At 47.8% G+C, this 24,426-nt stretch overlaps 1 protein-coding gene across 1 annotated transcript in view; it reads right to left on the bottom strand.

Annotated features, from left to right (window-relative positions):
- Positions 1 to 5,180: 5,180 nt before the first annotated feature.
- DA (death associated protein) overlaps positions 5,181 to 24,426 on the bottom strand; it is a 76,751-nt gene continuing 57,505 nt past the window's right edge. Inside the window, exons 3-4 of the mRNA XM_011754339.2 lie at positions 8,586 to 8,628; positions 5,181 to 7,191 (exon numbers count right to left, since the gene is read on the bottom strand). Of these exons, the coding sequence (XP_011752641.1) occupies positions 7,078 to 7,191; positions 8,586 to 8,628 (157 nt within the window). The 3' untranslated portion in view covers positions 5,181 to 7,077. The remainder of the gene's footprint in view (positions 7,192 to 8,585; positions 8,629 to 24,426) is intronic.

Genomic DNA, 24,426 nt, shown 5'->3' with positions numbered 1-24,426 from the left:
ATCAATCACAACCCTTTCATATGAAATCTTCAGTGTTGTGAGTCCTTAAAAGGGACAGAATTTGTGCACTCGGGGAGCTCGGATTTTAAGGCAGTAGCTTGCCAAGGCTCCCAGCTGAATAAAGCCCTTCTTCCTTCTACAACTTGGTGTCTGAGAGGTTTTATCTGCAGCTCATCCTGCTACAAGAGAAAAATCAGCCACAATGAATACTTACATTAGCTAATTTTATGTGTCAACTCAGCTGGGTCATGTCACCCAGAGATGTGGTTGAACATTATCTTAGATGGTTCTGTAAAGGCATTTTGGGATGAGACTAACATTTAAATCAGTAGACCTTCTGAGTCAAGCGGACTGTACTCCATTATGTGGGTGGGCCGCATCCAATTAGTTGAAGGCCTGAATGAACAGAAGAACAACCTTCCCTGAGCAAGAAGGACTTCTGCCAGCAGACAGCTTTCGGACTTGAACAACAGCACCAGCTCTTCCTGGGCCTCCAGCTTCCTGCCATCCCTGAAGATATGGGATTTGCTAGGCTCCATAATCTCATGAGCCAATTCCTTAAAATAAGTCTCTTCCTATATGTGTGCATGTGTGTGTACACATGGATAAACACGTGCGCACACACACACACCCCCACTGGTTCTATTTCTCTGGAGGACCTGGTGAATACAACTGTGATGAGGATGTCTCAAGTTCGCAAAGCCTCATGGTTCGCCACCACCACCCACTCCCTCCCTCCCTCCCCGTTCTTCAGGCGCATATGGCTGCAGGCGCCTCCTGGGAGGGTTGCAAAATGCCTGTTTTTTTGTTTTGTTTTGTTTTTGTTTTTATACTGCAGAGGCCAGCAAGATGCCAAGTCTTAGGGAAAGAGAAGTTTACTTTTGGATTTGTAAAAAGAAGTATTTAACCAGCACAGCAGCTGTGAAGATAAGAAAAGCTGCAGAACTGCAGAATAGCACGGGCTGCCGAGGCAGTGGCAGATGCTTTAACAATAACCAACGAATTACAAACCCGCTGGGTCTGGCCATATCTCCCCATGGCTCTGCTCTCTCACCCCCAATCCCTGCCCTTTCTCAGGCTGCCTGCGTGGCCCTCATCCAGGCCTGCACCCTCCACTTGGCTGGTGGTCATTCCACGGTCTCCTTAGCCAGGTTCCTGTCCATGCCATGGGCACATCACACCCTGTAGCTTCCTGATACACACACAGGGGGTCACCTGGTGCCCAAACCTAGTAAGTGGCAGGAGGCACCTGAACCTGAGCCCCGCCTGAGCTTCTGGGTTTTGCGGTCCAGGCACTGGCTCCATCAGGGGCTGGTTCTAGTTTGAACTGGAGCTGAGGAGGTTCTTTGAAATGGTGTCAAAATGTCAGAACTCCAGGACACATTTGAATAGGGTCCCAGTTCTCCTTCCTGCCTGGACCCAGAAAGGAAATGTCCCAGGGATCCTGTCCCTCTAGGAGGGGCCTGCTGAGAGAGCGGGCGGCCCCAGGGACCTGGCCTCTGGGTCAGGGCGGGGCAACAGGGGTGTCCCAGGGACACATTGCAGGTGTGGGGAGGGGCTGCTTGCTTCTCGGGTGGTCGCAGGGGAGAGCTCAGGACTTGTGGTCCATGGGGCAGCAGATGAATGAGTCAGGGGCACTGGAAAACGATGTGCTCCTCCTGGTAACCCCTCCAGTCTTGGATCATTCCAGTGACACTTACAAACACTATGAAGGAACTTCTCAGTGAAAACATTCAAAGAGCTGCGCTTTGTGCTGGGGCCACCTGAGACCAAACAAAGACTGCGGTGGATGGCATGCAGGAACCAGAGGCACGCATGCGCTGCTGACCTCTGGGTGACAGGTGGCCCCTGCAGGGTCCTTAGGGCCCAGCACCCTTCTGCCCATCCCTGCTCCGCCAACACTCACCTGGGCCCCTGGCCACCTCTCCATCTCCTCATTGTTCCTGAACACAATCTTGAGTGGCATTGATCCAACCATCCCTTTCTGGAATCTTCTTGCCAACTGCAAACCTCTGTACCCCTCTAGCACCCTTTGTCTATGCTGGGAACCCTGTCCTCGTGATCCCAGTAATGCCTCTCATTTACTGAGCATCTGTATTAACCATGAGGTTAGCGTGTATGACTTCTTTTCATGCTCACAAAGCTCCGTGAGTGCAGAGTTGCAATTGGGTAGGTGGGGTCCAGAGACGCTGATGGAGCCTCTTGCTCCGGCAGGGCTGAGGTTTGAGCCTGCACAGCGGTGACTCTAGAGCCTGTGCTTGCCCCGGTGCAGTGCCATCCCCCCTCGCCCTTCCTCAAGCCTGCCATTCACCACCTGGCCATTAAGGCACATATGTGCTCGTGACCCTCTCTTCCCCGGCTCTGCGCAGCAAAGGACAGCTTGTCCCCCACACTGTGTCCCTAATCCAGGGGCAGCAGCTAAGCAGAGTTTCTTGCTCCCTGTGGGGATTTTTAGGTCAGCACTTGTCCTCCTCACATGTCTCCTTTCTCCGTGTTTTGTGCCTTCTGTTTAAGCTCACCCTTTCCTGGTCCTGACTGCTATCATCTAATCACCCCTGGGATGTGCTGCTTCCCTGAGGATTTCAGTATCAGTTTCGTAGTCTCTGGGGTCTCAGCATCCACACTGACCCTTCCAGGTCTTCTCATTTCTTCGACTTTCCTCACATGGCTCCTTGCTGTCCTGCTGACTGGCTCCCCTGAGTTTCTGACTGCCAGTCTTTCTTGCCTCCCTCAGAACCGCAAGCTGCCCTCTCCATGGGCTAGCCTAAAGTGTCCAGTTCAATGGCTTTTAAAAAGCATATTCATGGGTATGTGCAAGTATTCACATGGTTGATTTTAGAATATTTTCATCACCTCAAGAAGAGACTCTGTACCCTTTGGCCATCACTTTCCTACTCCCCCTGCCCCATACCAGCCCTAAGCAAGCACTGTCTCTATAGATTTCTCTGTTCTGGACATTTCATATGAATGACATCACACATACGATCTTTGGTGACTGGCTTCTTTCAGTTAGCATGATGTTTTCAAAGTTTATCCATGTTGTGTGTTATCAGTCCTTCATTCCTTTTCATGGCTGAGTAGTACTCCACTATGTGGCTATACATTTTGTTCATTCATTCTTCACTGGATGGACATTTGTGTTGTTTCTTCCTTTCGGCTATTATGAATGCTGCTGCTATAATCATGTTTACACGTTTTTGCATGGACATGTCGTTTCATTTTTCTTGGGTGTATATACCTAGGAGTGGATTGCTGGGTCATATAACTCTGTGTTTAATTGTATGGGGAACTGTTTTCTCACTTGAGGAACTGTTTTTCTCACTGTTTTTTCACACGGGACTGTTTTCCCAAGTGGCTGCACATTTTGCACTCCCAACAGCATCGTACGAGTTCCAATTTCTCTGCATTCCTGTCAGTACCCTTGTGTCATTGACTTTCTGGTTCTAGCCACAGTGAAGTGGTATTTCATTGTGGCTTTGATCTGCATCTCCCTGGTGACTAAAGACATTGAGCATCTTTTGATGTGCTTATTGGCCATCTACTAACAGTGGCTTTGACACTGGACCCTGAGCTTCAGTCTTTCCTCCTGTGAAATAGTATAACCACCATCCATGGAGCACAGTGGCAACACTGTGACTCTCTGGGCTGAGGACACATCTGACAACAAGTGATCCCACAGCCACTGGACCCAGGGACAGGCAGCCTCTGCAGCCGAGGGTCCTGTCCCTTTATGTCTCTGCTTCCAGTCTTTTCTCTGTTCTTCCTGCAGCCAGGCTTGGGATGCTGCATGGCCAGAGATGCTGTATCAGGAAACCTGCAGCAGGTAAAGGTTCTCCCAGCAAAGTTTTTGCAGAAAAGCAATGCACTAAGTGAACTGTTCTTCAAATGGTGTGAGCTGGGAGTGAGGTTTCTGGCTTTTCGGCACATAGGTGATGTTCTTGGGTGAATGACGTTCCCCCAAAAGATATGTTGAAGTCCTAAATCCCAGTGCCTCTGAATGTGACCTTAATTGGAAACAGAGTCTCTGCAGATGTAATCAGGGAAGATGAGGTCATACTGGAATAGGGTGGGCATTCATCTAATGACTGGTGTCCTCAGAAAACAAGGGAGATTTGGAGACAGACACACAGACAGGGAATGGCCATGTGATGGCGGAGTCAGAGACCGGAGTGATGCTGCCCACAAGCCAAGGGACGCCAAGGATGGCCACAGCCGTCAGGAGCCGCCAGGAGCTGGGAGAGGCCAGAAAGTCCCACTGGGCCTGCGGAGGGAGTGTGGCCTGGCCAACACACTGATTTCAAACCTCTCCAGAACTGTGACAGAACACACTCCCGTTGTTTTAAGCCACACAGTTTGTGGCTTAATTTGTGACTTTGTTAAGGCAGCAATAGAAAACTGACACTGGATAATGATGTTCAGGAATGATGTGGAGAGCCCTGGGGGTGGTTCTGTTCCATGCTTGTTGGATGCTTGGCATTTCTGGCAACCACCATATATTTACTGAGAATGGACTCTGCCCAGTGACAGAAAATGAGTATGCCCCTCGTTCCTTTCCTCAGCTTAGCATGGGAGACAGGAGGCAGGAATACAAGCAGCAGCTTCAGAGGCAACACCCGACAAGGCCAGGGTTGTTGGAGGTGTAGACTCCAGCTACACCCAAGCTGGGGCTGTGAATGCGGCCCCTGGTGCTCCCTCTGGTGCTCTCTGACAAATACAGCCCTGGGTGAGAAAACCTCAGGCCCCTCCCACTCAAATTCCGATTTGATTCTGGATCGCCAGTCTAATAGTTGTGATTATTTTCTCACAAGGGTTACAGGAGACCTTCTGATTAAGGCAAACGTCTTGTACATCAAAAGCTGCTCACCGTCACCCCTGGGCTTACTATTAATCATTCTCTCTTACATCTGTTCCCAAAGGGCCTTCCTGGCACAGGCCAGCTGCTGGGCCCAAGTAATATGCTTTAATCAATGGTATTAAGCTTTTCCATGTTATGACATTTTAAGTAGATAATTAGACTCGAGTCACCAGGTGTCCAAGAGTTCGACTTTTGTATCTGGAAAATAAGTTTTGAAAACGCCCATCATGTACACATGTATGGGTATTTGTACTTCTATTGAAACCATCTGGCAACCCCGGTAAAATATAAAAGGGAATCTCTGATCTACAAGAAAAAACAAAGCTGGAGAGAAATGCAGGAGCTTTATTATAAATCATCAATATTCTTGAAGTTAACAACTGATACACTCACTTAGGCAAACAGTTTGGATTTAATGATCTAAAGGCCACAGATGCATGCCAGATCTAGCTAAAAGTACATAAAAAGCACACCTCTGGAAATCACAGCCCTCCCTCCGGCTGAAGACTGAGAAGCATTCAGCATGCTTCTGGATTTCTGCAGCGGCAGGGGCAGGGGTCTGCACGGGCCTGACCTGGTGTTGCTGGAGCGCAGCATCCCCTCCTGGGTGCTACTCCAAAAGGCAGGCTGGGAGGTGCTTGCTGGGGTGTTCCATGGTAGCGCTGCTGACCAAGTTTGGGTCTCCAAAAGCCACCCTCAGTTTATACCAAACTGATGAGGAAGCAGGTGGCGACAGGGTCTTGAAGGGTACACGCCGGCTTCCCTTAAGTTGATTAGATGGGAAACCAAACACTGCCTTTCAAGTGTGAGGCTGTGCTGTGCTCCCTCAGGGAGGATGGGCGCTGGGTCTGACCAGGTCTGCCTCTGCCCTCACCAGCAGGCAGATGTGAACAGAACAGTACCAGAAAGGCTGGTGGTTGGCAGGTGCTCACGGCATGGTTGCTGGCCTGCAGCAGATCGGCTGTGGGTGAGCAGGACAGTCAGGCCCTCCGCAAGCACCGTTCTGGAGTTTCGTCTGACTAGGCGAACCCTCTGGCTTTTCGGAGATGCAGGGTACTCTACTGCCACCAGCCAGTGAGCAGACTAGGACATCTCTAGACAGGAAATTCATCTAAAAATCGGAGGACAACGTGACGCACCCAAGTGACGACGGACCCAGGCAGCTGTGCACACGGGGTGGAAAGCATTTGGAATGGTTAGACCCATCAGTGGACAGGTTTTTCTAGCACAAATGGAATGTGGTGTCTCACGTCCCTAGGGAGACAAGGGGCAGGTTTCTTATCTGCTCTTTCCAAGCTTTCAACTCCCTGGCTCAAGTGTCCCAGAATGAAGTAGAAGTCTATTCCTCCACCCTGGTCCGTGGTCACTTCCAGACTCTGAAGTGGCTCAGGAGGTGATTCCTTAAGGCCAGCTTTGCTTGATCTCCTGGTGGAGCCTGTCTGGGCTGAGGCGATGCTGGGCTTGCCATGCCGAGATCTCATACCAGCAGTCCTCCCTCGGAGCTACCTGCCTCCAGCCTCATTTTTTGGCATGTTGACTCTTGGAATTGAGGAGCTATTTCTAATGTTGACTCTTGGAATTGAGGAGCTATTTCTAAGATGCATGCTTTTTTTTTTTTTTTTTTTTGAGACGGAGTCTCGCTCTGCTTTTTTGGCTTTTCTCATGGGTGCCTCCTCAGCCTGCACAGGATCCCCCATCTCACAAGGGAGGGAAATTTGGCGTTGCTCTTCCCTGCCTCTAATGGTCTTTCTGAGGGGCCGCCCAAACTCATTCCCTTAGTTCTTACTTTCCCGCAGGTGTTAAGATTTTACTGTCCCAATACTAAAAAGCATGCAATGGCTGAGCTTTTCCCCTAACCTTAATCTCATCCTTTCAAATGTGTGCCTTCTTGTTTTTAAGACCACAGACAAGGATGTCAGGCGACTGCTGAAATAGAACTAAAGCTAAAAGTTTTTCTCAGATCTTGGCAAATTCTGCTAATGGCACCTCTAGGGGCGCAATCATCCTCAAACGACATCCAACCGGACTCCCCATAAACAAGGTTTGGGCTGGAGCGGTTTCTAGTTTTTAATATGGAAATGTAAGGCAAAGGACAGAGCACTTGGTTTTGCCTTAGATTTCCCAGCAGAGCAGGATTTGGGAGAAAGTGCTGGTTTTCTCTGTCAGGGAAATACCAAGTACAGAAGAGCCAGGGCCGCGGGGGAGGCTGGTGGGGTCCAGGCTCACTTGCGTGGCTGCTGGATGTGCTGGGTTCTTGGGGAAGGATGCTTGTCCATGGAGGCATGCGGCTTCTGGTGAGCCACCTGCGCGGCCGCCGGGGGGAAATCTTTGTCACCCTGTCAGGATACACAGAAAGCTCAGGTTGATCAACAAGAAGCATGGGGTTCATGGATGAGGAAGCCCCAGGCCAGTGCCCACCAGCGTTTCTGCAGGATGCATGGGGTTCATGGGTGAGGCAGTCCCCAGGCCAGCACCCAACAGCATCTCTGCAGGAAGCAGTGGGTTTGTATGTGAGGAAGAGCCAGGTCAATGCCCACCCGCGTCCCTGCGGGATGCATGGGGTTCATGGGTGAGGCAGTCCCCAGGCCAGCACCCAACAGCATCTCTGCAGGAAGCAGTGGGTTTGTATGTGAGGAAGAGCCAGGTCAATGCCCACCAGCGTCCCTGCGGGAAGCATGCGGTTTGTATGTGAGGAAGCACCAGGCCAGCGCCCAACAGCATCTCTGCAGGAAGCATGGGATTCATGTGTGAGGAAGCCCCAGGCCGGCGCCCACCAGTGTCCGTGCAGGGCGGGCATGGACTGTGAATGGGTAAAGGAGGGTGGAAGCCTGTCCCCTCTGGGTGGTGGGGGGCCCAGGCCATCAGAACCGGGGAATGGCAGGTGGCACTGAGGCCCACACGCTGGCAGGACAGCAAGAATGCTCACTGGCTCTGCCCCATGCCGTGAGACACAGGAACACGCGACTCCCACAGAACTGACTTAGATGCCTGGGGCTTTCTTCTGCTACATTTGTATTTGTGACTATTTACATTGGGGGCAGGACAGAACCAAATCCAGGATCTTAAGTTCAGATGTGCCACCACAGCTGTGAGCTAGGCCTGGGGCGCTGGCCGGGAAGGAAATGCATAGGGCGCCTACGAGACAGAGCCAGGTTCGGCCTGCCCAGTCTCATGAGGGACCCGCTATTTTCCAGAGGGATCAATGGGCTTCGTGCCAACTGTGGGTGTGGCCAGAGTGGGGCCCACACGAGCAGGCTGGAGCCACACTTCTCTGGCTGGCAGGTTGGCTGGCTGTGGTCACAGCTCCACCAATAGTGGGCTATCCCCAACGCTGGCACTTTCTTCAGGCATCCTCTGATAAGAAAGTGAATGTCCTGAGAACAGCAGCCCTGTGGACGGCAATACTGTGGGGGTTTGCTGGCAGGGGTTCGCTGGCGGGGGTTCGCTGATGGTTTACTGGTGGGAGGCCTGCGCTTAAGTCACAATGTTGGGTCTCACCAAAGGGCGGCTCTGGAAAGGTAAAGGATGTGACCCAAACTGTGAGTCTGGCCTGGGGTCTGCAGAAGCACCCTCTGGGGAAATGTGGCAACCAAGAGAGCCATGGCTACAATTGAGATGAGCAGTGGTGCTGGGTTATTCCAGGTAGAGTTTAATAAAACCAGAAGGAACCAGGAGACTCCATGCTGCCATGCAAAGGCCTCAAACCCACTGCAGACACTCCCAGACTTACCCGGGCAATGACCCCAGAGATGAACACAGTGGGTTTAGGTGGACTGGAAAACAAGAAGGGAAAAGGCAGATTTAACAAAACAGTCCAAAAAAGGGGACACAGTGGCAGAGCCAGGCTGGAGGGCGTGGAGGCGGAATGGGGAGCGAACCTCTTCCTCTGCATTATTTGTTGTAATGACCACACTACGGGGCTCGGGAGCCTCCTTCTCCTGAGGCTAGTTCAGCCCCGAGTACGAGAGAGAAAGAGACTGCAGCCAACTGCAAGTGAATTGCCTACAAGCACTTTCTATTTGTAGTTTTTTTAGAGGCAGGGTCTCTGTCACCCAGGCTGAAATGCAGAGCCACGATCATAGCTCACAGCAGCCTCCACTCCTAGACTCAAGTGATCCTCTTGCCTCAGTCTCCCGACTAGCTGGGACAACAGGCGTGCATCATCACACCCGGCTAATTGTTTTATCTTTGCGGAGGCAGGGTCTTGCTATGTTGCCCAAACTAGTCTTGAACTCCTGGTCTCAAGCCAACCTTCCACCTTGGCCTCCCAATGTGCTGGGATTACAGGCATGAGCCCCCGTGCCTAGCCTATTTTTGTTTTTTGGTTAAATCAACACTTTTAACTGTGGGCAAGCCCAATTCTTTTGATTTAATGAGATCATGAAACAGGCGCTTCGCTAAAGCAGGGGAGAAGTAGTTTTACATGGCGTGGACTTGGAGACTTTCTCACTGCCTCCTCAACCCTGGGCTTCCCCTTCCAGCATCCTCACAGGGCAGATTCCAGAACCAACACAAACTTCCCATCCCCCATCAATACCCGAGCATTACAAACATAAGGTCCTTGGGAAACTTGTCACCTCTTGACATGTTAACTCACACTGAGCTCACCACACTGTGGAGTATTGAGGGAACGGATACAGTACCAAAGCAATACAGCCCAGTGTGAAAAAACAGAAGCCCAAACAGGCTCAAATCACCAGCAGGTCCACCACCTGGAAACACGGCTGTTAACACGGCGCTATCCTTCCAGGCTTTCCTTCTATGCATAGATGTACGTGCTTGTCTTCTTCTTAACTTTTTTCTTACAAAAATAGTCACACTGTTTTGTAATCTGCCTTCTGAACTAAGACTATGGTAAGCATCTCTCCATGTAATTATATACTCTTCTGTACATTTATTTTTGATGGCTACATGTGCCAAAATTTAAAAACATCAGGACACAGTTTAAGGTAGTGGATAAGGTGTGTGCACTTCCAAAATGCCTCCACCAAGAGGTACAGGCACCCAAGAGCAGGAGGTGAATACAAGGTCAGCCCAGCTGGGACAGCACGATCGATCTGGAACACTCATGGAGGTGGGTGGAGAAGAAGCATCTCCCTCTTGGCTCAGTTTTGCTTAAGGCCAGCCCTGCTGGGCAGAGGGGGTAGAATTTATCCCTTGAGCTCCCCAGCCTGTCTCTTCCCAGCTCTACTTCTCCTCTGCTGCTGGTGGTCTTTTTAACTTGTCTTAGTTTTGTTTTGCTGCAGGCAAAAGTCCCAGCATTCAGAAAGTTCACTGACTGTTTACTTCCCCAAAGAGTTTACCAAAAGCACCTGAAATTCCCCCAAGTAATTTCTGTTACTTAGCGAGATTCAGAAATTTCAAGTTTTACGAAGCAGCACAGAGATACCCCATACATGACCTTGGTTTTATTTAGTGTTAGTTGTATGGTTACCAAGGTTGGATTTTCTTCCCCTTCCTTTACGTATATGATTTAGCTATAGGATTAATAGCCGGCCAGAGATGAGTAAGCTCAGCTCCAGTTTAAGCCCCACCACGTGGTATAACTGAATTCATTTTGATTCTTAAAGCATACCCTGCTGTGGTGCCTGATGCCACTAACAGGGGAGGGCTTCCAGGGATTCAGGCCAAGGAGTTTGCATCCAAAGCTTGGGAACTGTGGTCTGAATTCTAACATTTTATAAAAGATTTGGAAAGGAATACAGAAATAGCAGTGCAAAGTTTCTTAAAGTCCTTTGGAATGTTCTTTTAAACATCTATGAACAGCCTTAAGCAGGGATGGCCCCACTCTGGTAGCAAATCATATACTATCATCTTCAACAAGGCACAGCCGTCTTTCCACAGCAGGAGTGCACAGTGGCTTTCACTGTCTCCATGTCTTACTTGCTTTTTAATCTGTCAAGGCTCTGAAAGGCGGAAATACAGGAGATCACCCCACTCCAGAAACTTGATAAAAATGTCATCCATAGAGAGTCAATCTAGTAAGAATACATGCATAATAAAGGGAATTAGCTTCCCCATCAAACTGAGCCCTAAAAGGTGGCTGAGGAAGCTTGAGTAATTATGTACATATATAGGTAAACACCCTCCCCTCTACACACACACACACACACACACACACACACACACACACACAAGTACCTTGTTTTATGGCATCGGCTTATTGCAGTTCACAGGTAATGTGTTTCTTTAGGAATTGAAGGTTTGTGGCAACTCTGCATAAGCAGGTCTATGGGCGTCCATCTTCATTACTATTATGTCTGTTATGGTGCTCTGCGGTCATTGATCTTTGATGTTACTATTGTAATTGTTTTGGGGCACCACGAACTGTGCCCTTATAAGATGGTAAACTTAATCAACACTTGTCGCATGTGTTTTGACAGTTCTACTGACCAGCCATTCCCTGTCTCCTTCTCTTCAGGCCTTCCTACTCCCTGAGACATAGCAATATTGAAATTAGGACAACTAGCAACTCTACAATTGTCTACAATGGCCTAGAAGTGTTCAAGTGAAAGGAAGAGTCGCATGTCTGTCACTTTCAATCAAAAGCTAGAAGTGACCAAGCTTAGTGAGGAAGACAAGTCGGAAGCTCAGACAGGCTGGTCTCTTCTACCAAATAGCCAAGTTGTGAATGCAAAGGAAGAGTTCTTGGAGAAAATTAAAAATGCTACTCCAGTGAGCACTGGGGTGAGTGACAAGGAAGTAAAAGAGAGCATTATTGTGGATATGGAGAAAGTTCGAGTGGTCTGGATAGAAGACAAGCCACAACATTCCCTTAAGCCAAAGTCTAATCTAGAGCGAGGCCCTAACTCCCTTCAGTTCTATGAAGGCTAAGAGAGGTGAGGAAGCTGCAGAAGAAAAGCTGGAAACTAGCAGAGATTGGTTCATGAAGTTTAAGGAAAGAAGCCATCTCTAGAAGACAAAAGTGCAAGGTCAAGCAGCAACTGCTGATGAAGAAGTTGCAGCAAGTTCTCTAGAAGATTTAGCTAAGATCATTGATGAAAGTGGCTACACTAAACAACAGATTTCCAATGTTGACAAAACAGCCTTTTATTGGAAAAAGATGTACTCTAGGACTTTCATAGCTAGAGAGGGGAGGTCAATGACTGGTTTCAAAGCTTCCAAGGACAGCCGACTCTTATTAGGAACTAATGCAGCTGATGACTTTAATTTGAAGCCAATGCTCATTTACCATTCCAAACATCCTAGGGCCCTTGGGAATTATGTAAAATCTACTGTGTGTGTGCTCTATACATGGGATGACAGAGCCTGGATGGCGGCACATCAGTTTACATCAAGGTTTACTGCTTATTTTAAGCCCACTGTTGAGACCTACTGCTCAAAAAAAAGATTCCTTTCGAAGTATTACTGCTGATTTATAATGCTCCTGGCCACCCAAGACCACGTATACAAGGAGAGGAGATTAATGTTGTTTTCATATCTGTTAAGACAACATTCATTCTGCAACCCATGGATCAAGAAGTAACTTCAACTTTCAAGTCTTATTAAAGAAATAAGTAATTCCACTGGTGGATTTGGGCAAAGTAAATTGAAAACCTTCTGGAAAGAATTTAGATGCCACTAAGAACACTCATGATTCATGGGAGGAGGTCAAAATATCAATATTAACAGGAGTTTGGAAGAAGCTGATTCCAACCCTCATGGGTGACTTTGAAGGGGTTCAGGACTTCACTGGAGGAAGTAACTGCAGATGTGGTGAAAACAGCAAGAGAACGAGGATTAGAAGTGGACCTGAAGATGGAACTGAATGGCTGCAATCTAGTGATTAAACTCCTCAAGGATGAGGAGTTGCTTCTCATGGATGAGCAAAGAAAGTGGTTTCTTGAGCTGGAATCTACACCTGGTGAAGGTGCTGTAAACACTGTTGAAATAACAAAAAAGGATATAGAATATTACATAAATTTAATTGATAAAGCAGTGGCAGGGTTTGAGATGACTGACTCCATTTTGGAAAGAAGTTCTACCATGGGTAAAATGCCATCAAACAGCATCGTATGCTGCAGATAAATCTTTCCTGAAAGGAAGAGTTGATCTATCTCACAAACTTCATTGTTGTCTTTTTTTTTTGAGAGAGGGAGAGAGTCTTACTCTGTTGCCCAGGCTGGAATACAGTGGTGCGATGTCTGCTCACTGCAACCTCCACCTCCCAGGTTCAAAAGATTCTCATGCCTCAGCCTCCAGAGTAGCTGGGATTACAGGCGCACACCACCATGGCTGGCTAATTTTTATATTTTTAGTAGAGATGGGGTTTCACCATGTTTGCCAGGCTGGTCTTGAACTCCTGGCCTCAAGTGATCTACCCGCCTCGACCTCCCAAAGTGCTAGGATTGCAGGCGTGAACCACCACACCCGGCCTGTTGTCTTATTTTAAGAAACTGCCACAGCCACTTCAACCTTTAGTAACCACCAGCCCAATCAGTCAGCGGCCATCAACACTGAGGCAAGACCCTCCACCAGCAAAAAGACTGAGCCTCACTGAAGGCTCAGATGATCATCAGCATACATAATTTTTAATTGTTTTTTAATTTTAAATTAAGGTATGCACATTGTTTTTTAGATGTAATGCTAGACGTAATGCTACTGTACACTTAATAGGCTACAATGGAGTGTAAACAAAACTTTTATGTGCACTGTGAAACCAAAAAGTTTGTGGGACTCACTTTATCGCAATATTAGCTTTATTATGGTGGTCTGGAGCAGACCCTGTAATATCTCTGAGGTCTGCCTGTACATATTCATTATTGAAAAGCAGACAAGCAAAAAAAGTTAAAATCACTTGTAATTCTGTATTTATGTGTGTATTTATAAAGACTGACACATGCACAGAATTATTGTCCCATCACAACTGCTGAATGGCCATGGAGACTCTGGGGGCTAAAGGAGATCCCAGCAATGAGGGTGGTCTACGCTGTGAGTAGGCCACCCTTTGCAGAGGTGGATGGAACTCTGGACGCAGAGGTGCTGTCCAGCAGCAGGGTGCCAGCCTGGAGAGGCCTCCATGTTGGGTGTTCCTGACAGGCTCCTTGGTTGAGCCCAGTCCCACTATGTAGTAGCTACCACGTGAGGCTCTCTGGGGACCTGGCTATCAGGAGTCTGTTTCCAGCACTGGTCCCTGTGTGCACTGATGACGGATGTCTGAAACCCAGGGACCTGCCACAGTCCCACCCTTCCTCCCTGCCCTCGGTGCTCCTCAGAGATGATGTCCTCTGGGCGTCTCCTGCATTGATCACGACAAGGGTGGGGTTCCAGGCCTCGAGTATGTCCCAGGGGAAATGTGTATGAACAGTGATGATACGAGATCATGACCACTCTGCTCTAGCCTGAGTGCTGGAAAACACACAGGGAAGCCGAGGCCTAGAACCCAGCCTCTGACTCCCAGTTCACGCTGTTTCCTTTCCTAAACCCACATTTAGCACCTCACTCCCACATGAGCTGCTCAAGGACACTGTCCCATCACAACTGCTGAATGGCCATGGAGACTCTGGGGGCTAAAGGAGACCCCCAGGAGTAAGAATGACCCTTCCCCCACAGTCCCAGCTCATTCCAGGAGCGTCCAGGGCCGTGGTTGCAGGTTGCAGATTCTAAGAGTCCACGGGAGGCATTCACAGATGGCGCTGTCCTTGCAAAACCCCAAATTTTATGGGGATAGATCCTTTGTGGTGAGCCATGACTGAATCTGCTGAGCTTTAGTGGCTTGCTGGATTCTGCTCATAAAGACAGGGCATGTCAGTGAAAATCATGCTAGGCTCAGCATAAGAAATGTGCCTCTGCCAGCCATCGGGTGGTGGGGGGTGAGGTGAGGCCCGCCGGGTGCGGCGATGAGCCAGGGGTTGGTGTGCTTTGTGCTACATCCTATACAAAGTGGCCAGTCATTCTGCTGGACGTGGTGCTGGCAACTTGGCTGAGTGATGGCAAGACTGAGGGTCTGGCGCTGCAGTCAAAGGGACTCAGGACGGAAAGGCCATGAACTTGCCCCTCGTGCACACCTTGAGGGCTGACTCCGAGCTGAGGAGCAGGAACAGGGAAAGTCACTCAGTGGCTTAGGTCAGAGCTTAGGTCAGAGCAGTCTTTTGGGGCACAACCATAACAGTGTGCATTCCACCCAATTAACTTGGGGAAGAGCAACATGAAGACCCGAGACTTCATCCTGCACTGCTGTTCTTCAGCACCCCCATCTGTTTGGTGCCGGTAAGAAATAAGGCACTGAAAGAAAGAACCCTGTGTATCCAGCACTTCCGCAGGTGAGGTCCTTGCTTTAAGACTGCACTTTTTACACAATATTCAAGAATTGTATTTCGTGAGAAAGTCTTATCGAGCCCCAAGAGGCGACTCGGTGGGAAGTGACAGGACACCAGACTGAGGGGTCTCCTTTAGCTCTGGTCTGCTCCAGGCAAACGTTATCGCTAAAGACAGTCCAAGCTCTCCCTCCCTTCCAACTTCGTTTGGAAACCCCAGCCAGCTCAGCAACTAATTACAAACAATATTACCATTTTAGCCATTTTTAACTATGCAGCTCACTGGCATTAAGTATATTCATAATATTATGCTATCATCACCTTTATCTATTTCCAGAACTTTTTCATCATTCCCAACAGAAAGTTTGTCCCCGTTAAACACTAGCTCCCCATTCTCTCCTCCTCCCAGCCCTTGGCCATCTCCATGCGTTTAACTATCTTAGGGATCTCAGGTTAAGTGGAATCATACAGTACTTGTCTTTCTGTGTCTGGCCTATTCCATCTAGTATAGTATTGTCAGGGTTCATTTATGTGGCAGCATGTGTGGGAATTCCGTTTTGAGGCTGAATAACATCCCGCTGTACGGACAGACCACATTCTGCTTATCCATTTGTCTGCTGATGGACACCTGGACTGCTGCGAATGGTGCAGCTATGGACGTGGGTGTATAAATATGTGCTCGAGTTTCTACTTTCAATTATTTTGTGTGTAACTCAGAAGTGGAATTGCTGGGTTATATGGTAATTCTGTGTTTAACTTTTTGAGGAATCACCAGCCTGTTTTCCACAGCGGCTGTTCCATTTTAGATTCCCACCAGCAACGGACACGGGTTCCTATTTCCCCATATCCCTGCCAACACTTGTTGTTTTCTGTTTTATTTTGATTTTTTGGATAAAGGCTCTATTCTAATGGGTGTGAAGAGGTATCGTACTGTGGTTTAGATTTAGCAACTAATTTTTAAGAATAAGCTTCCCTGCCGCAGAATAATAAGTATCAATCTGTATTGATCATTAATCATTAAAAGTCTTTATGAACCAAAAGTCCTCCCCCAAAAGTCTTCTCTCCTCTAAAACTGAAAAGGCCATAATTGGCTGTAAGGACATATGGCAGCTGCCCATGAAAAGACGGCAAAAGGCAGGCCTCTTCCAAGATGTCTAGCGGCGATATGTATCTTCACGTCACTCGCCCAGTGACGCAGCGTATGCTGCTGAAGGTTTCCATCAAGTTTGGCCCAAAGGCTTCACAGCCCAATCCTTTTTTCCAACTATAATTAACAGTAACTTAAATTGGCAAATAATTATTTATGATGTTCATATAGTCAAAACAGTTACTAAACTCTTTGAGATATGGTAGCTTGAACAAAATCTCACAAGCGAGAAACCCTGGTCAGGAGTCTGGGTGTAAGGCTGTACAGGCAAAACACGCCTATTTTAAATGCCATTAGGCTTCCATGCAAAGTATAACCTGCATTTCTCAAGTCTATAAAGTATGATAGCTGCTTTGAGGATTTATTTGATCTGATGAAAATCATTCTGACAGATGCTGTTTTGAAGATGCAACATTATTTTCTCTCAGGAAACAGAGAGAGTGAAAACTATCAACCCTGCCTGCCCCGTATCCTCAGGCCTTTCCAGACTTTAAAAATCACACTTATTTAAATGTAAAGGAACTGCAAGCCAGGCAGAATTAGCCAGGATTAGAATCCAGATAACACTTCCTATACACTAGCAGAAACTGCAGCTTTTTCACACCTAGACTAAGCAGCCACCTGCTGTGCGTGCACGTGGGTCTCTCTTGTCCATCTGGTAAGGACCACATCAAACTCTGAAAAGGACCCTTTGTCCTTAACAAAAGTTCACTATTTCTTATTTTCTAAATTTTCTTAATGAAGAAGATTTACACCGTATTGGCACTCTGTGGAGACTGCAGACCGGCAGGATGAAGTGCCAGAGACGCTCAGTGAGGGAGTAACCCTGCGGAATGCAGATCTCATCAACACTGAGTTTGATGGTCTCATCTTTAAACCAATGTGGAAAGGGCAGAGAAACCCAAATTCATAGTTTTAAAACTTCCCTAAACTCCCATACAGCAACTATTTAACTCAATATATTCAAATTACTGCCATCCCAACACGTAACTCATATAAAAATTGAGAAGACTTAACGTTCGTTTGTGTTCTAAGGCTTTACACCCTCCCTCGCCATCGCGGGGTTCTGACAGCGTGGTTTCTGCGCCAGTTCTGAGAGGGGTAAAGCGACGCGCTCTGTGAGTTAGGGCTGGACAGGAGGTTCCCTACCAGACAGACGGCTGCTGCAATCTACACCTTCATCCTTTTGCAGTCAAGAGCTTGAGGGCCTTCAGTGGGGGCCTCCTGGATGTCTCCCAGGGGTCCGGATTCTGTCTTCTTGCACTTAGTCCAGCGCCCATCCCAAGTCTAACGACTCTTCCACAGGACAGCCCTTTGATATTTGAAGAAGGTTACCACAAACCCCCAGAACATCCCTTTCCCAGACTCAAAGGCATGATTTCAAATTCCTTCACTCTCTCAGCTATTCTCCCAACTGCATTCCAGTGTGGTTTCTAGAGTTTTGCCTAGAACTGTATGTGACACCCCACATGTACCTACTCAGTCCCCACAGGACACCGATATTGCAATAATACTTTCTCCTGGGCTACAGAGAGCAGGTCAGCCAGAAAATGAATCCAGGTGTCCCAAAAGGACCGACTGTTAATAATCTTCAAACAGGATTGCTACTGATAGGCAACCGGTGGACAAAGTAATTTGTATCTGCTGCCCTGCTCCAGCCTGGCTCACCATAGCTAGTTTTGTGGGATCCTTACCCTTCTTCCTTTAACCCTGGGGGAGCTTCTGCACTCTTGGAAAAATGCAGTGCCCTTCTTTACCCCAAAATAGGATTCTGTGCAACAGCAAGGGGTCCGATGTGCATCTGACTGGTCAGCCTCTTCCTTCCCAAGCATCCTGGTAGGGATTAGGGTCAGCTTAGTTACCACGCAGTTGCATTCTGGGATGGGGAGAAACATGCACACACACACACACACACACACACACACACACACACACACACACCTGTGCACGGAGTAGTAGTGAAACTGGGAATCTGGTCAAGTCTCTGATCCCGCTGAAAGTAATAAAAATGGCAGCAAAGGCATTACTGTAGAGTTGTATGTAACAGAATCATTTTCATGTTAGTTTTGACCTGCGTTTATGGAAGTCTACTCAAGTTATCCTCTGCAAATGCTGTCTCCTCTTCATGTAAATGTACTCTATCAGTGGGAAGTGTGTACACACAAGGCAGGGACACATGGCCTTTAATAAGCCACTGGGTCTCTATTTTCCCTAAAGGACAGAAATGGTCTCAGGTGATAAAAGTTACTGTTTACCAATCACCACTATGTACTATGGACCAGCTGCTGAGTTAGGTGCTCCCCTTAGAAGTGCTGTATCTAACTCTCTTGGTCCTGTGAGGCAGGAGCTGTCCATTTCACAGATTAGAAGGGTAAATCAGAAAGGGCCGGTCATTTGCCTGAGGGTTGCACAGTGATAAGTGCTGGGAACCAGACTTGGAACGAGGGCCGTACAGGGCATGTAATCTTGGCCCCAAGCCCAGTCCCCTCATTTTAAAGGGCTTAGCTGCCTCAAGTTTTAGCTTGTCTTCTGTATATGATTTAGAGACGCAGAGTTTTAAGGTAAGCAATCTAAATGTAACCTGAGAGTCCTTTATTCAACCAGACAGTACAATACATTCAAATCTACCTAAAGATTTACTTTCTGACTTGATAGTGGATTTTTTTTTTTCCTGAAAAATGATCACTTATGTCTCTAGCATTTAACTATCACACAAAGCACTTCCACATAAATCATTCGCTCATCTGAGTTCCTTCGGCAGGCGATGTTCCATTTTATGGAGGAAGAAATGGTGCTTCAGAGAGGCTGGAATCTTGCTTGGGGTCCTGGGGGCAGAGCCCGGGAGAAAGCACAAGGGCTGTGCTCTTCGGTTGGGTTGCTGAGATCTCTACCATCTCAGATGACTCTGTTCCTCAGTCTCGGGAACAAAATGCAGGGGAGGCTTCAAACCATCCAACAGATCCAGAGGCAGCCGACAGGTCCAGAGACGATTCAGAACCACAGAAAGGAGGGACAGTGGCAAATGGACACCATGAGTGTGGGCTCTGGTGTTGGATGATCTGGGTTAAAATCCTGACTCTGCCAGGGACAAGCTGGTGAGCTGGTGTTTGGCTTTTCTGAGGCTTAGTTTCCTTGTCCATAAAACTGGACAGCAACAGACCCTACCTCCTTAGGTGACTGTATACATGTGTACACACACACACACACACACACACACACACACACAGCAGAAAGCAACAGATTCTAAACAGGGTCGAAAGAGAGTTTCAGAATTTGCTTCTGGGCTGCCTGGTGGGCTCCGTGCTTTCCTGAGGAGGGAAGGCAAAGAGACTGCTCTTCCAGGGTAATGACCTTGAGAACTGGGCTGCACTTCGAATCAAACCCTCTGTCAGTGCAGAAGAAAAGGCCCCTGGGCCTCGCCCACTGTGTGCTAATGAAAGGTAGTCACAGTGTGTGCTCAGCACGTGTCTGTGTGCTGATGAAAGGTAGTCACAGTGTGCGCTTAGCACGTGTGTAACACAGAGGACACGACGCTAGAGCACTGCAGTGGGAGGACGGGGCACCCTCGATCAGCTTCTGCCCGCACAAAGTGACTGGGGCCGGGGGCCCTTCTCATGCACTGATGAAGGGGGGACTTAGGTTGCGGCCCAGCACAGGCGCTCATTGACTGGGAAAAGCAGTCTCTTGGTCCACTCTCCTCAGGAAAGCACGGAGCCTGCAGGGCAGCCTAGAAATAAATTCCAAAACTCTTGTTTTGACTCTGCTTGGAATCTGTAGCTTTGCGCTTCCAGAGTTTATGGAAAATATAGTCCCACCTGGGGTGACTTTTTAAACATTTCCTAGTAAGTCGATGGAAAACAAATCCATTCCTGCATTTTTAGTTCTTGAAATACCTTCTTGGCTTGGTCTTAATTTATTTGGGCTATTAATTTTCTGGACAGCAAAATAATAATTAGCATGGCTGGTGAGCAGAGGGAAACGTCTCACTCGACTGCACCCAGGCATTTCTGGGCAACGTCCTTCTTCAGAGTGTGACAGGTGAAGCCGTCTCCCTCCTTCAGCCTGGCTTCAGCACTGACAACATTCCCACAAGATGGCACTGCTGGTCCTCTCAGCCCGTGAAGGCTCCGGCCAGCTCGGCCACAGCGAGGAGAAATGGAACCTGGCCAGGCACTGCGGGCAAGGGCTGCTGGCACCTGGACACGAGGTGCCCCTTCTCCCCAGGAGTGGCTAATTGTCACATGAGTCTGACCAAAGGTATATAGAACTCAACTCCAGCGCTGCAAACACAATTCTAAACCCGAGAGAAAATAACCTGGAACCTAATTCCTTCTAAATTTGGTATATGAAATTTATAAAATGTTTCAAAAGGGCACAGCCAGAGGTGCTCTTCTAGGGGAGAATACTTGAGTTCGCACTGGTCTAACAGCACCTTCTTTGCAGTGAGGTGGTAGTTTCATATGACTGGAATCAGTGTCTTCAAATCCCTCAGTGAAGAGGCTGCGACAGCAATCTGCCCCTTCCTCAGACCTACTGTTTCCAGGACACTGTGATTTCAGGACAAAACCTCACCCCAACCTGTTCTTCTGGGTCTGGGCCAGGTCTGGGTCTGTGTGGGAAGGATGCTGTCATTTGGGGGTTCTGAAATATTTCTCTCCAGGTAGCATTCCACCCACAGATGGTTGGCTAATTGTTGATCCAGATGTCAAAACTTCACAGAGATTTTTTTTTAGTTAGGAAAGGCTAAAACCCCAAGTTCTGATGTGTCGGGTGAACAGGGCTCATCAGTAGATGACGTGTTCCACACTCTGCATGCAGTGTGAAAGCCACGGACTGGGCGTCTAGTTTAAATAGGCGGGGACCTTCATTTTCCCTCTAGACACAGCTCCAGAAAGCTCCTGTGGGCCCAGCACTCTACCCATCCCAGACCACTTCAGCATCTGGCGTGTGGCTCCTCCCTCCCTCCTCCTGCTCTTCCTTATTCTACCTCTTTCCCCGGATGCAAAGAAGGGGAAATAATGACAGGAAGTGTTAATTACCCTTCTTACATCTTATGGATTTAATACGTACTGATGGTCCTGCACCACTGAGACTTTCAAAATTTATCACACATACAGAAGCGACCACATCTGAGGGGCACGGCCCAGGCACCGCTTCCTGACAGTGAGGGAGGGAGTAGGGGGTTGGGGGGAGGCCTCAGCCTGGTGTAGAAATCCCAGACATTCTGCTGCCATCTCTACAGGAGTCAGAGGCGATTCAGAACCACAGACAAAAGCAGTGTCATGGCACGTTTGAGGGCTTGGGCTTAGAAAACAGATGGTTCTGGGGTCAAATCTCAGTTCAGATGAGCAGCCTCTCAAAGCCTCAGTGTCCATCTGTAAGATGGGAATGATTCCTACTTTGTAGAATAGGGAGTTTACATAAAATAGTGTATTCACTGTGTTTGGAATAGACATCCACTGACAAGCTCATGTTTAGTGGCGATAAGTAATGAATTAGTTTCCTATGTGAAGACAGTCTAGTCATTGCTTTTTGTCCTCTAAAGCATAACACTTCCTTTCTCTCTCTCTCATTTGTTTCAAGTCTGGGGAATTTCAGAGTTTCTCAGGGCTTCTTTGAAGAATGCCAGTGTGCCCACCTTGAGTTTCCTCACTCCTTTGTTCTAAGCATTGCACGGTGCCATGGGGCAGGGTTTGAGGACATTACTATGAGAAAAGGTTCCCCCAGCACCAAAGAGTGGGAATCCCTGTTCACCTCCACTCCCACCTCCACTCCTGAACAATTCAAACACTATAAAGCAGCAAAAATGGCTGCTTCCTTTACTTAATGAAATGTTCCAGAGAAGATAACTTTTAGGAAGAATGTAAGTTATCGTTAAAGGCAAGGGGCAAATTTTAAAAAAAGTGTGCATGTTTAATTACATGGCAACGTGGAAGATACTGGGGGGAAGCCCGCCTAGGTGTAGCTCCAAAGCTACACCATTGGGAGACCTTGGCTGTAGGTGGGCCACCTCTAAAAACGCTAGATCAGGCGTTGGACACAGTCCTTTGCAGGATTCAGAAAGGCTCCTGGCACCGCCCTAGGAAGTGCCTGCTCACCGTGCTTTATTACATGGTTAGCTCGTTACAACGGAGAGACGCGCGGCTGTCCAGCAGGGCTGAGGACAATTGGTACGATGATTAGTCTGTATAACGATCATCTATGTATTAAAAACTTTACATGTTGCTTGATTTCAGGATGTAACATTTACCCTAAAAACGGTTCCATCTTTGATTCCGAACACGTCCATGTGTTAGAGTCATTCTTGGGAATTTCAATTATGGGAAGGTGCTGGTGACTGCTTAATGCTGATTAGACAGGTGCTTTAAAAATCACTCTATTAATTGTCTATATTTTGAAATGCAATCTTCAGGCTCAAGGGTCATATGATAAATGGTATAATTTTGGGGAGGTGGGTGTCCATGGTTCAAAGTACAAAGTATGTATTTTAAATAGGATAAAACTATGATGGTTCTAAAAGGGAAAATGATCATGCAGGTAGAAAAAATCCAACGAGACAACTGTCAATGGAATTCCTATTAGAAAGCAGCACACACTAATCCAATACCAGAAAACTCATCTGGTCTGAGTCTACTTCCATCACTGGAAGCACAGGCGGCTGACCTTCAATGGGATCAGCTGTCACTAGGACGTTTTCATGCAGAACCAGCAACAGAATTAGAGAGATGCCAGAGTTAACTTGTAATGAGGATACTTTCCAGCCAGGCATCTCTTAGTCACGGAGCTATGCATCCTGCAAGAGTCAAAGCATGGCCTGGGAGAACCACGCAGAGTGTGGGCTCAAGTCAGGGACACTGCATGATGGAGGAGGGCTTTCTGATTCCTCTGTGGCTGGATTCACCAGGAATTATGTCCTTAATCCACCTTTCCCACACACAGCAAGGGAGGGAGTTGGTGAGCTGAGAGCACAGCTACTCGCCAGCCAGCCAGGCTGACACAGTAAGTGGCCTCAGTGGTCTCTGGATCTGCAAATTCAGCTGCTACCTGATTGGAAATGCTAGCTCTGTAAGGCCTCCTAAGACCATACCAAGACTTGGGCCTTTTCCAGACTTAGCAAAAAAAAAAAAAAAAAAAAAAAAAAAAAAAAAAAAAAAGAGAGAGAGAGAGAGCAGGGTCAAATAGGCAGAAAACTAAACCCACAACGAATTGTTTACTTTTCAAAACCAGCTAGTGAGTTAGGACAACTTACATTCAACCCAACAGCCCTACCTTCACCCACGTTTATAGCAAATACTGCAGAGTATTAGAATAGCATGGGAGCACAGTAGGGCAGGCTGTGGTATAGACCAGCATCAAAGTCCCCTAAAGTTCGGGTTTCGAGAAAATGCACTGTGAGCCACTAATTAGAGTCTTCACTGACTCCCTGATATTGACTATTCATGATGCCCTGATCTCTAGTGACTGGGTCTCTCCCGGGTAAATTAATATTCAGGGCCCTAAGGTTTATTGTGGTTTATTGATTAGTGGTTTCATTCATTTATTCACATACATACTATATATATATACATATGTAGATGTCATTCTATCTATCAGTCAATCATCTATCTGTCAACAAAAGTTCTCTGAAAAAGGAGTTTGGAGGAAAGAGACTTTATGCCAGTGAACAGTTTGCAAACCAGGGAGACACAGCCTCCAATATAAAATGAAGTTATGTTCCAAAGAACAAAGGAAGGCTTGGGTTTTAGAGCAAAAGTTCCTACCCAGGTTCCCAATCAATCAGGTCTGTTAATTCAAATTTTAAAAATGGGGCCAGGCGTGGTGGCTCACACCTGTAATCCCAGCACTTTGGGAGGCCGAGGCGGGCGGATCAGGAGATCAGGAGATCGAGACCATCCTGGCTAACACGGTGAAACCCGTCTCTACAAAAAATACTAAAAATTAGCCAGGCATGGTGGCGGGTGCCTGTAGTCCCAGCTACTTGGGAGGCTGAGGCAGGAGAACGGTGTGAACCTGGGAGGCGGAGCTTGCAGTGAGCCGAGATTGTGCTACTGCACTCCAGCCTGGGTGACAGAGGGAGACTCTGTCTCCAAAAAAAAAAAAAAAAAAAAAAAAGAGAAGTTTGCTTAGTTCTGATTGGCTGATACAGCTGAGCCCTGGTTGTTTGGTTC

Source organism: Macaca nemestrina, chromosome 6 (genome assembly GCF_043159975.1).
Source record: "Macaca nemestrina isolate mMacNem1 chromosome 6, mMacNem.hap1, whole genome shotgun sequence".
In the NCBI taxonomy this organism is placed as follows: domain Eukaryota; kingdom Metazoa; phylum Chordata; class Mammalia; order Primates; family Cercopithecidae; genus Macaca; species Macaca nemestrina.
This window is presented reverse-complemented; position numbering and strand designations above follow the sequence as displayed.